Source organism: Oncorhynchus masou, chromosome 1 (genome assembly GCF_036934945.1).
Source record: "Oncorhynchus masou masou isolate Uvic2021 chromosome 1, UVic_Omas_1.1, whole genome shotgun sequence".
NCBI classification, from domain to species: domain Eukaryota; kingdom Metazoa; phylum Chordata; class Actinopteri; order Salmoniformes; family Salmonidae; genus Oncorhynchus; species Oncorhynchus masou.
In genome coordinates this window covers 48,359,466-48,372,699 of record NC_088212.1, presented here as the reverse complement: position 1 = coordinate 48,372,699, position 13,234 = coordinate 48,359,466, and the positions used below count along the sequence as shown (strand labels likewise).

At 43.8% G+C, this 13,234-nt stretch overlaps 1 protein-coding gene across 5 annotated transcripts in view; it reads right to left on the bottom strand.

Annotated features, from left to right (window-relative positions):
- msh3 (mutS homolog 3 (E. coli)) overlaps positions 1 to 13,234 on the bottom strand; it is a 141,722-nt gene that overhangs the window by 44,190 nt on the left and 84,298 nt on the right. For 4 of the 5 annotated variants that reach the window (XM_064973548.1, XM_064973565.1, XM_064973574.1 and 1 more), the window contains exons 18-20: positions 12,411 to 12,518; positions 12,035 to 12,149; positions 5,927 to 6,084 (exon numbers count right to left, since the gene is read on the bottom strand). In XM_064973548.1, coding sequence (XP_064829620.1) covers positions 5,927 to 6,084; positions 12,035 to 12,149; positions 12,411 to 12,518 — 381 coding nt within the window. The remainder of the gene's footprint in view (positions 1 to 5,926; positions 6,085 to 12,034; positions 12,150 to 12,410; positions 12,519 to 13,234) is intronic. The other variant, XM_064973579.1, reaches the window with a different exon arrangement.

Here is a 13,234-nt window from a genome sequence, read left to right as displayed (position 1 = left end):
GCCCCTAGGATAATGTACATTTGCTGTAGCTGTAACGGAATTCCTCTTCTTCAGAAGAGGAGTAGCAAGGATCAGACCAATGTGCAGCGTAGTAAGTGTCCATAATGATATATTTAATAAATCAACAGAACACTGAACAAAAATAACAAAAGTACAAACGAACAACCAAAACAGTCCCGTATGGTGAAAACGCTAACACAGGATACAACCACCCACAAAACACAATAGAAAACAGGCTAACTAAATATGGCACCCAATCAGAGACAACGACTGACACCTGCCTCTGATTGAGAACCATACTAGGCCAAACACATAGAAATATAACAACAGAACAAAACATAAAAAAACAACATAGAATGCCCACCCCAACTCACACCCTGACCAACTAAAATAAAGACATAAAAAAGGAACAAAGCTCAGAACGTGACAGTTGCCTTATGACATCTCAGCGACACAATGGTAGGGATTAAATGAGCTGGACTTGGGTCATTCATAAGTCATTGTCTCAACGCAGCCTTATAATGCTGAGAAAGGATCCAGCAACCCAAATGATTTTGGTGGATCCCATTCTCTTTATAATACGAACTTTGTTTCCAGAAGGTATCAGAATTGTCAATAAATGTTAAAACCACAGAGCTGCAATAGTCTCGTAGCCAGTTACAGAGGGCTAAAAATCTGCTGAACCGTTGAATGCCACGATTTAGGGAGGGCAGAGGGCCAGATATTATGGGGCGTTTGTTGGTGTCAAGTAGAGACTGTCAAGTAGTGACTGACTCACAGCCACGGGAAGCAGCCTGGTGATATCCTAAACTTTTGCCCCAGGAAAACAGAAAGTCTTTGCCCCAGGTACAGATACATGCCTCACCGTCGAACTCCCTATCAAAATCACCAGAATGATCACGGCCTCGAAGAAGATTGCGAGGCCAGAGTCACAGAACTCACCTGAGAATCTCTGATCCAGAGAGCACGGCCCAGCGGAGGTATACTTTCTGGGTGATTTAAATATTGACTGGCTTTCATCAGGCTGCCCACTCAAGAGAGAGCTTCAAACTGTAACTAGTGCCTGCAACCTGGTTCATGTTATCAATCAACCTACCATGGTAGTGACAAACAGCACAGGAATTAAATCATCAACATGTATTGATCATATCTTTACTAATACTGCAGAAATTGGTTTGAAAGCAGTATACAAATCCATCGGATGTAGTGATCACAATATAATAGCCATTCTAGGAAAACCAAAGTTCCAAAGGCTGGGCCTAATATAGTGTATGAGGTTTTGTAGTGATCACTATGTTGTTGATGTGAATAATATAATAAAAACTTAAATCACGTGGATTGATGAGGAGTTGAAAAACTGTATGGTTGAGAGGGATGAGGCAATTTGGTCTGGCTGTAAAACCGATTGGCAAGCGTAACGCAAATTGAGAAAATTATGTGACTAAACTGAATAAAAAGAAGAAGAAACCACAACATGAAACAAAGATAAATGATAACGAATGATAGTAAAAAGCTTTGGCGCACCTTAAATTAAATGTTGGGATAAAAGACAAACTCATCCATTGAATCATAGCTCAGTCATGACAAAATCCACTGATATTTATATACCTACCAGCGTTTTTCACTTTGCTCCTGTCTTGTCTCTAGTTCCTGTTTCTACTTTAATGATTTTTTTAATTGGCAAGATTAGCAAACTTAGGCATGACATGCCAGCAATAAACGCTGACACTACACATCCAAGTATATCTGATCAAATTATAAAAGACAAGCATTGTAATTTTGAATTCTGTAAAGTAAAAAAGGTGAAAAAATATTATTGTCTATCAGCAATGACAAGCCACCGGGGTCTGACAACTTGGATGGAACATTTCTGAGGATAATAGTGGATGATATTTCCACTCCTATTTGCCATATCTTCAATTTAAGCTCACTGGAAAGCGTGTGCCCTCAGGCCTGGAGGGAAGCAAAATGTATTGTCATGCCCTGATCCGTTTCACCTGTCTTTGCAATTGTCTCCACCCCCATTAATGACAGGTCATTACCAACCTCCTCCAAGAGCCACCGAAGACTGCCGATTTACCTCTTCCCGAGCCGATGCAGCTCGCCAGGGCTAGGCTGTCTCCAGCCGAATGTGTACGCAGACTTAACACCCAGAGTTGTCTGTATTGTCTTTCTCGGCTCCTGGAAGCCGAGACCTTACCCCATTATCCCCTGTGTATTTATACCTGTGTTCTCTGTTTGTCTGTTGCCAGTTTGTTTTGTTCTTCATACCTACCAGCGTTTGTCCCTTTGCTCCTGTCTTGTCTATAGTTCCTGTTTCTACTCTGGATTACCAACCTCTGCCTGACCTGACCCTGAGCGCGCCTGCTGTTCCGGTGAATGACACCTAATCTAGATCATTGACCCCTGCCTGCCTTGACCTGTCATTTGCCTGCCCCTGTTTAAAGAATAAACTTTTGTTTATTCAACACTGCACCTGGGTCATACCTTAAAACTTGAACGTACGAACTGGCAATGACAGACCCAGCAGACTTGGACCATCTCCGCAACACCACCTCCTCCCAAGGAGCCACCATTGATAGGCACGAGGAGTTGCTTTGCGGTCTGATGGAAGGATTCCAGGCCGTGGCTGAACGTCACGACCTAGCATGGGACACATTGTGGGAGCAATTCCGTGGGTTGTCTACTAGGCAGCCATATCACGACGATAACCTCCAAGCCCCTCAGTAACCCGGCTGCTAGCAGCGCCGTCACCCCGGTTTCCCGGGAACCCTGCTTACCTCCCCCAGAGCGCTTCAATGGAGAGTCGGGCACCTGTCAGGTGTTTCTGGCTCAGTGTTCCCTCGTCATGGAGGCTGCAGCCATCCTCCTTCACCTTGGACCACTCTATGATAGCGTACCTCACCACGCTGATATCCGGGAGGGCCCTCGCCTGGGCTAAGGCCATTTGGGAACAACAGTCAGCCATATGCCTCAGTCTGGAGGGATTTGTGGCGGAGGTGAAAAAGGTTTGAGGCTCGGGTGTCCGGGAGAGAGGCTGCCCGGAAGCTACACCAGCTTCGGCAGGATTTCCGCACGCTAGCAGCGGGGCATGCCTGGAATCCGGAAGCGCTGGTCAACACGTTCCTGCACGGATTATCTGAGGAAGTAAAGGACGAGCTTGCAGCCCAGAAACTACCGACGGATCTCGACTCACTCATCGCTTTAACCATCCAGATCGATGGTCGGCTACAGGGACGTAGGAGGGAGAAGAGGTCTGATTGTGGTCCCAATCGCTCACTCAAGGATCCGACCTTGCATCTGATGAACTCCGGATGTCCCCGGCGTTTACATCCCTGAGATGATCCGGGCTTACCCGAATTCCTCCAAGAGCCACCGAAGACTGCCGATTTAACTCTTCCCGAGCCGATGCAGCTCGCCAGGGCTAGGCTGTCTCCAGCCGAACGTGTACGCAGACTTAACACCCAGAGTTGTCTGTATTGTCTTTCTCAGCTCCCGGAAGCCGAGACCTTTCCCCCCGCTCCAAGATCATAAACCCCTCTGCTGTTCGTCCTCTGTTGCCCCGTACCCTCTGTATACTTCCTACCTTTCCTGTGTCTAGAATTAAAACCATGTCTCACAGCCCTTTGTCTCCTGTTTACAGTTTACATACCTATCAGCGTTTTCCCCCTTACTTTCTTCCTTCCCTGGCCCTGCCTGTCATCCTGTACCTTTGCCCCACTACTCTGGATTACAGACTTCTGCCTTCCCTAACCCTGAGCCTGCCTGCCATCCTGTACCTTTGCCCCACTATTCTGGATTACCAACATCTGCCTGATCTGACCCTGAGCCCGCCTGCTGTTCCAGTGCCTTACACCTTCTCTGGATTATTGACCCCTGCCTGCCTTGACCTGTCATTTGCCTGCCCCTGTTTAATGAATAACCTTCAGTTTCTTCAACACTGTCTGCACCTGGGTCATACCTTAAAACGTGATAGTTTTGTTAGACTTCATTGCAGCTTTTGACATTATCAATCATAGAAAGCCAGTGTGTCCATGTATGCGGATGACTGAACACTATATACATCAGCTATCACAGCGATTGAAATGACAGCAACACTTAACAAAGAGCTGCAGTTAGTTTCAGAATGGATGGCAAGGTATACGTCAGTCCTAAATATTTCCCAAACTAAAAGCATTGTATTTGGTACAAATCATTCACTAATCCCTAAACCTCAACTAAATCTTGTAATGAATAATGTGGAAATTGAGGAGACTAAACTGTCATGGTCAAAACATATTGATACAATAGTAGCTAGGATGGGGAGAAGTTTGTCTATAATAAAGCGCTGCTCAGCCTTCTTAACGGCACTATTAACAGGGCAGGTCTTACAGGCCCTAGTTTTATCGCACCTGAAAATTGAAATTGTCTCAGATCATGCCAGCAGTAAAAGTTGATTTAAAAAAACAGATAAAAATACACCTTATGGAACAGCAGGGACTGTGAAGCAACACAAACATAGACATGAATACAAAGAAACAATAACATGGATTTTTTTAACATGGATTTTGTGTTATAGATAAATACAAATATATACACATATCACTGTCTTTGCGAATGGAGGAACTGATAGATAAAGTGTGAGATAAAGAGAGATATGAGACTGGCAGAGGTGGATGTAGGAATCAACCTTTTCGCTTTCATCTCTCTTCAGCTCTGATCTCTCACACATACACACGCGTAGGAATCGACACACGCCCAGGCACACCTACAAACACACATGCCCAAACCAACACACACACACACACACACACACACACACACACACACGTTTACCGTGGTATGCTGACGGCCATTGTCCCCTCTGTGTGTTAACACACAGAAACATGCTTCAACATGCAAAACACACAAACATCTGCAGGTGATTAGAGTTATTTCCCTATACCATAGCGTTCACATTGTTCAAATCGGGAAACACACACACATTACCTGTGGTAGACACCAACACACACTCGGCTTGCAGAGGAACACAAAAGGATTACGGGAGATTGTGGCTGTCACAATAAAAATAACATCACATCTTTACGGCCACACACACAGTGGGCAGTCATCGGGGCTATATACACGGCTAAAAATGTCGATGTTGTGCACTCAAATTACATGCAAACAGAGACACCACATAAAGCCTAATTTATACTCTACGCATAACAAAAATATGTAGATGTGTGCACCCCGCAATTTATAACTTGATGCAAGTACACAAGATTGTCATTTTGCGTAGATTGTTCATTAGTACGGGACGAATTAGGGAAGTGTTTGTTTGGCTGCCACGCACTCAAGTTAACAATATCAAAACAAAAGTAATAATTTATGTGGACAATACTATCCGTAGAGGTGTGTTGTTGTGCAATGTGTATATATATATCCAACACGATTTTAATGTACCTTTCCGATAGGGGCAATGTTGGCCTTGCAGTACTAAATATTGTCGTAAGTCTAATTTCACTAGAGAAAGGGACAGAAAGACAAAGAGAAAGCAAAGAAAAACAAAGAGCGATGGAGAAAAATAAAGTCTGCTGCATTTATTATGGATCCCAACTCTGTGCCTCTAATGTTGTCATGGCCACTATTCTTTCTGCTTTTGCCAAACAGCAGAGAGAAAAGGAGAAAGAGTCCTCGCTTGTGTATGTGTGTGCACGCGCGCGCGTGTGAGAGGGAGAATAGTCTCTGGTCTCTCTCATATTACCTGGCAACCATTGAGGAGCTAAAAATGCCACCAGAACCACTCACAGTTGACTGCAGAACTAAGTTGCTAATGAGTTGATAATGGGCAACAAGGGGCTGACAATGTGTCAATCAGTAATCACATTTACTGAGATATATATATATATGTGTGTGTGTGTGTGTGTGTGTGTGTGTGTGTGTGTGTGTGTGTGTGTGTGTGTACCTGGTGTATATGCCATCCAGGATGCCTAGTCTTGCCTCTGTAGCTGGTACATATGATCCCACCTGGGCCATGATGCTGACTAGCGCCACCTGACGGATGTAGGAGCTCTTACCCCCCATGTTAGGGCCTGTTATTATCAGAGTCCTTCTCCCGTCACCCTGAACAAACAGAGAAGGGGGGACAAAGTGTAAATAGCTAAGTAACTAAGTGGTGTTATTTTTTATTATTGACACCCCTAAGCTAAAAGCCACCACCTCCGACACATAGCAGCTGAGAAAATAACTCTAATACTTCATTTTCATTTTCTTTCTCTTTAAAATCATGTGTCAATCATGATACTTCTTCTTCCAAAACTGAATAGATTCCAAATGCTTGGGGTTATCTATCATACCATCTTGTTTGAGAAGATATTTTAAGCAAACTGGGCATTTGAACAACAGCATAAATAGAGCTACAGTGAGCTCCAAAAGTATTGGGACAGTAACATTTTTTGTTTTTGTTTTGGCTCTGTACTTCAGCATGTTGGATTTGAAATTATGCACTTTAACCTCTTGAACTAGGGGGCACTATTTTTATTTTTGGAAAAATAACGTTTCCAAGGTAAACCACATTTCTCAGGACCAGATGCTAGAATATGCATATAATTGACCGCTTGGGATAGAAAACACTCTAAAGTTTCCAAAACTGTCAAAATATTGTCTGTGAGTATAACAGAACTGATATTGCAGGCGAAATCCTGAGAAAAATCCAATCAGGAAGTGACTCTTATTTTGAAACCCCTGTCTTTCTAGGCATCCCTATTGCCCATTGAAAGGGATATCAACCAGATTCATTTTTATGTGGCTTCCCTAAGGTGTCTACAGCCTTTAGACGTAGTTTCAGGTCTTTATTTTGAAGAATGAGCGTAAACGACTACATTGCGTCAGTGGCCAGCTGAGGGCTCTCAGAGTGATTCTTGCGTAAAAGACAGAGGTAGTCATTTTTCCTCTCGCTCCTACTGAAAAGCCAATTGTCCCGGTTGATATAAAATCGAATAGATATTTGAAAAACACCTTGAGGATTGATTATAAAAAACGTTTGCCATGTTTCTGTTGATATTATGGACATAATTTGGATTTTTTTTCCCGGCGTTGTCGTGACCGCTATTTCCGGTGGCCTTCTCAACATAAAGTGACCAACAAAAGGAGGTATTTTGGGTATAAAAATAATCTTTATGGAACACAATGAACATTTGCTGTCTAACTGGGAGTCTCGTCAGTGAAAACATCCGAAGATCATCAAAGGTAAACGGTTAATTTGATTGCTTTTCTTATTTTCATGACCAAGCTTCCTGCTGCGAGCTGGACATAATGCTATGCTAGGCTATCGATAAACTTATACAAACGCTTGTCTTGCTTTGGCTGTAAAGCATAATTTCAAAATCTGAGATGACAGGGTGATTAACAAAAGGCTAAGCTGTGTTTCACTATATTTCACTTGTGATTTCATGAATATGAATATTTTCTAGTAATATTTTTTGACCGTTGCGCTATGCTAATTAGTGTAGTTGATGACAATTCTCACGGATCCGGGATGGGTAGTTCTAAGAGGTTAACTGTGGCAGCATGTGGTCATTCGGTTTTTGACATGCAAACGTGAAATCCAGTGAGCTTCAAAAGTGTTGGTTGTTTTAGCTCTGCACTCCAGCACTTCAATACTTCAACTTGCAAGGATAATGCCACTGAGCCTTTTTCTAAAATGATTTATGAGATTGAGGAACACATTGGGAGGGATCTTAGACCATTCCTCCATACAGAAACCTTCCAGATCCTTGATATCCTTCATCTGCACTTATGGACAGCCCTCTTCAATTCAAACAACAGGTCTTCAATAGGGTTCAAGTCCGGAGACAGATAGCCATTGCAAAATGTTGATCTTGTGGTCAATTAACCATTTCTTTGTGGATGTGTACGTGTGCTTGGGGTTATTGTCTTGCTGGAAGAGCCACTTATGGCCAAGTTTGAGCCTCCTCAAACTTGTATTAGTATAAAATAATATAATTTACCAAATATAGCTCAGTATTTCTGATTAATATTACTGTATACAGTCTTTTTTTTGCTCATCTTTATCAAAAGGTACCAATACTTTTTGACCTGACTCTATATCAATTGATATTCTGACTTTGAGCAGTTCTAAGCAGATTAATCAGGCAAAATTGTTTCTGCCTGGAAAGATTTAAAACCTTAGCAGCATAGTGGTTCAATCCTCAGTTCCACCCTATTGCAGAATCAAATGTCAATACATATTCAATCTTAATGCATAACGGATCGCAATATGTATCGAATAGTGTATGTATCGTGCAACGTATCGTGAGGTCCCTGTCCTACTATCTTTCTATCCACCCTCTCATTGAATCTTATGACTTATGGACATGATATGAACATGATAATATTATGAACATGAATAAACAGTCCATAGAGAGTAATGACCATATGAGCACAAAGAGATCGATGCATTTCTTCTTTCACTCTATCTGGAGGGAGAGAATGAAAGAGATTAAGAGGGAAACTGAAATCCGTTTTTACCTCATTTTTAAACAGCATGTCACCTGTACAACTTGAGATGACAAAACTCTAAATCACCTTTATTCTACACACTGAAATGGACACAAGGCCCTTCCTCTGGCAAATCAGACCATAACTATATCCTCCTGCTTCCTGCTAATGAGCAAAAAACTCAAGCAGGAAGTACCAGTGATGCGCTCAATATGGAAGTGGTCCGATGGAGCAGATGCTAAACTATAGGACTGTTTCGCTGACACAGACTGGAATATGTTCTGGAATTCACCCACATCAGTCAACGGCTTCATTAATAAGTGCATTAATTACGTCTTCCCCACAGTGACTGTACATACTGTACATTCACCAACCAAAAGCAATGGAGTACAGGTAACATCCGCCAAGATAACCTGCCTAAATGACTATCGCTGCGTAGCACTCACTTCTACAGTATAGCAATGAAATGCTTTGAAAGGCTGGTCATGGCTGACATCAACACCATCATCCCAGATACCCTGGACCCACTCTCATACCGCCCCAACAGATCCACAGATGACTGGCCATAAACAAAGACCTTTCTTCCGAAACTTGTCAGTCTATTCTTGTTCTGAGAAATGAAGTCTATTCCACGCGAGAAATTGCCAAGAAACTGAAGATCTCGTACAACGCTGTGTACTACTCCCTTCACAGAACAGCGCAAACTGGCTCTAACCAGAATAGAAAGAGGAGTGGGAGGCCCCAGTGCACAACTGAGCAAAAGGACAAGTACATTAGAGTGTCTAGTTTGAGAAACAGACGCCTCACAAGTCCTCAACTGGCAGCTTCAATAATAGTACCCGCAAAATACCAGTCTCAACGTCAACAGTGAAGAGGCGACTCCAGGATGCTGGCCTTCTAGGCAGAGTTGCAAAGACAAAGCCATATCTCAGACTGGCCAATAAAAATAAAAGATTAAGATGGGCAAAAAAACACAGACACTGGACTGTCACGTGTGCTCCCTCTCTGGCCTCTAGGTCACCAGGCCACTCGTTAGGGCGCACACCTGTCACCAGCGTTACATGCATAATGACACTCACCTGGACTCCATCACCTCCTTGATTACCTGCCCTTTATGTCATTCCCTATGGTTTCTTCCCCAGTCATCATTGTTTTGTTCATTTATTTATTCAATGTATTCACTCCCTGAACTTGCTTCCTGACTCTCAGCATACATCGTTACAGAATGACAACTCAATAAAAAAGAAGCATCAGGGAGTGTTTTTTGTTATGTTTTTGTGTTGGGGGTGATGTCAGGTCTGGGTGTTGGAGCTACCTGGGAGGCCTCAGCAGGTTCGATAGGCTCCCATGCCTCAGCGGGTTCGATAGGCTCCCATGCCTAAGCTGGGTGAACAGGTCCCCGTGCCTCAACTGAGGCAACCGGCGAAGTCTCAGCCAGCTCATCACTCCTCAGCCGGTTTATCAGGTTTCTACACCTCAGCGGTGGCAACCGGTCCGCTCCGGATCCCCGGGACTGTCCCTGCGTTTGGCGTCCTGCGGCTAGAGCCGAACACGCTGGGGAGGGGGAACTTCCACGTATGCTCTCTCTCCGTGCTCTAGGTTGTCATGCTCCCGCACCTTAGCCGGATCGACAGGTTCCCGCACCTTAGCAGAGGTGACCGGTCCGCTCCTGATCCCCGGGATCGTCATCTTGGTCGGCATCCTGCGGCTGGAGCCATGCGTCGGGGGGGTACTGTCACGTGTGCTCCCTCTCTGGCCTCTAGGTCACCAGGCTGCTCGTTAGGGCGCACACCTGTCACCAGCGTTACGCACATAATGACACTCACCTGGACTCCATCACCTCCTTGATTACCTACCCTTTATATGTCACTCCCGTTGGTTTCTTCCCCAGTCATCATTGTTCCTGTTTCATGCCGGTGCGCTGTTTGTGTTTCTTGTTTTATTAATTTATTTATTCAATGTATTCACTCCCTGAACTTGCTTCCCGACTTTCAGAGTACATTGTTACAGGACAGATGAACTCTCCCTAGAAGGGCACCATCCCGGAAGTCGCCTCTTCACTGTTGACGTCGAGACTGGTGTTTTGTGGGTACTATTGAATGAAGCTGCCAGCTGTGATAACATAATTGCAAAAAGGTGTTTCTAATGATCAATTAGCCTTTTAAAATGATAAACTTGGATTAGCTAACACAATGTGCCATTGGAACACAGGAGTGATGGTTGCTGATAATGGGCCTCTGTACGCCTATGTAGATATTCCATGAAAAATCAAGTTTGCTGACGAAGCAACGGTGGATGGACTGATCACCGACGACGAGGCAGGCTATAGAGAGGAGGTCAGAGACCTGGCAGTTGTGGTGCTAGGACAACAAAATATTGCTCAACGTCAGCAATACAAAGGAGCTGTTCGTTGACTACAGGAAAAGGAGGGGCGAGCACGCCCCCATCTACATTGATCGGGCTGTAGTGGAACAGGTCAAGAGCTTCAAATTCCTTGGTGTCCACTTCACCGAGTTGTGAAGAGGACACAACAGTGCCTTTCCCCCTCATGACGATGAAAATATCTGGCATGGGCCCTCAGATCCTCAAAATGTTCTACAGCTTCACCATTGAGAGCATCTTGACTGACTGCATCACTGCTTGGTACGGCAACTGCAAGGCACCTGATTGCAAGGCGATATGGAAGGTAATGAGTACAGCCCAGTACCTCACTTGGGCCGACTCCCTGCCATCCAGGACCTCTATACCAGGCGGTGTCAGAGTAAGGCCAAATAATTTTTAGAAAACTCCAGCCACCCAAGCCAATGATTGTTCTCTCTGATAACGCACGGCAAGCGGTCCCACTGTCCGAAGTCTGGAACCAACAGGAACCTTGAACAGCTTCTACCCACAAGCCATGAGACTGCTAAACAAGGCTGCTAAATACAGTAGCTAATCAAATGGCTACCTGCATTGACCCTTTTTTTAACTCTCTATCTTGCACTGACTACGCATACACACTGGACTCTACCCACACACTCACACATACTTACACCCCAACACACACACACTACATACACCCACAAAACATACGCACACATGCATACCAACGCCACACACACATAGGCTGTTGCTTCACATACGTTGCCGCCTAAGTCTATTACCTATCCTATTGCCTAGTCATTTTACTCCTACTTATATGTATATAACTACCTCAATTACCTCGCACCTGCGCACATCGACCTGGTACTGGTACCATGTTATTTTTTACTTGTTATTGTTATTCATTCCTTGTGTCACTATTTATATTTTTTATCTTAAACTATACATTGTTGGAAACTGACCCATAAGGAAAAATTTCACTTTCAATGTAAGCATTTAACCTGTTGTTTAAGAAGCATGTGACCAATAAAATTTGAGAGAAAGAGAGAGAACGATTTATGGATAGAGAGTGAAAGGTCGATATTACATTGCTGATCTGTAGTGATTGGGTGGGCAGTATGAGAGCTTGGCTCGGATTCCTATTGGCGCCTTTTGCATTTCACAGAGAGAAGGATTAATCTACACCAGCTTGTGTGTGTGTTTGTGTGTATACCTGTAATTCTGTGTTGTTGGGGACGTATTGTGTGTGCTCTCCCATCAGTAGGTCTATCACAGGATGTCTGCCGTCCCTGATCACGATCTGACGATCTCCTTCACACAACACCGGCCTGGGAGAGAACACAGTTATATACTCTGAGGTGAGAAGTAGGGGGTGTAGTTGGCGAGAGAGGGACACAGAGATGGATAGAGAGAGGGAGATGTTTAGGGTGCAGTTGGCAGTAGAGCTAAGCCTTCTGGGCCCAGTCTACTCCTCCTCACAGGCTGTTTAAAACTGTAACACACACACACACACACACACACACACACACACACACACACACACACACACACACACACACCTCTAAGGTAAAGGTCATCAGAGTGATTACCTGCAGTAGTTCCTCTGCTTAGCGACCTCAGCCAATGAGAACAGGCAGTCCACTGTTGCTAAGTTACCAACAGCCTTCTTCATAGTGTGGTAGTACTCCCCAAACTGACTGAGAGCATGAGAGAGAGAGAGAGAGAGTTTGAGTATAGAAGGGAACAGACAAAACTACCAAAAGTTGTCACCAAAAGTGATATGCGGTTGTCTTAATGTAATCGGTGTGAAATAGCTAGCTAGTTAGTGGTGCGCGCTAGTATCGTTTCAATTGGTGACTTCACTCGCACCAAGACCTTGCAGTAGTTGTTTCCCTTGCTCTGCAAGGGTCGAGGCTTTTATGGAGCGAGGAGAGGAACATAAGCAATACTGTTAGATTGATGCTTGTTGACCCGGATCACTGGTTGCTGTGGAGAAGGTCAAAAGGGGGTGAGTGTAACCAGTGTGAAATGGCTAGCTAGTTAGCGGTGTGCACCTATTTGGAGCACCTATATACACTTAAAAAAGTCGAATAAAAAATCCTATTTAATATACACCATCACAATAAATCCATTATTTATTTTGGTCAGGTCTAAAAAAAAAACATGATGATAAAGAGAAAATGTTTTTCAGAAGAACAGAATATGAGTTGGCCTACTGTATGTTTTCTGGCTCTGCTCCATGTCATAGGCTATAGGTTTGTTCATTTAGCAGACAAGATATGCTTAGAAGTCCCATGCCATTATTTTATATGATATGATTTTATAGTAAGAAGAATATAATTGAACTTAGTTGAATAAAAATAGAAAGGATATTTTTCCCATTCCGGAGCGAGAGCTCATATGAAGTTGTAAA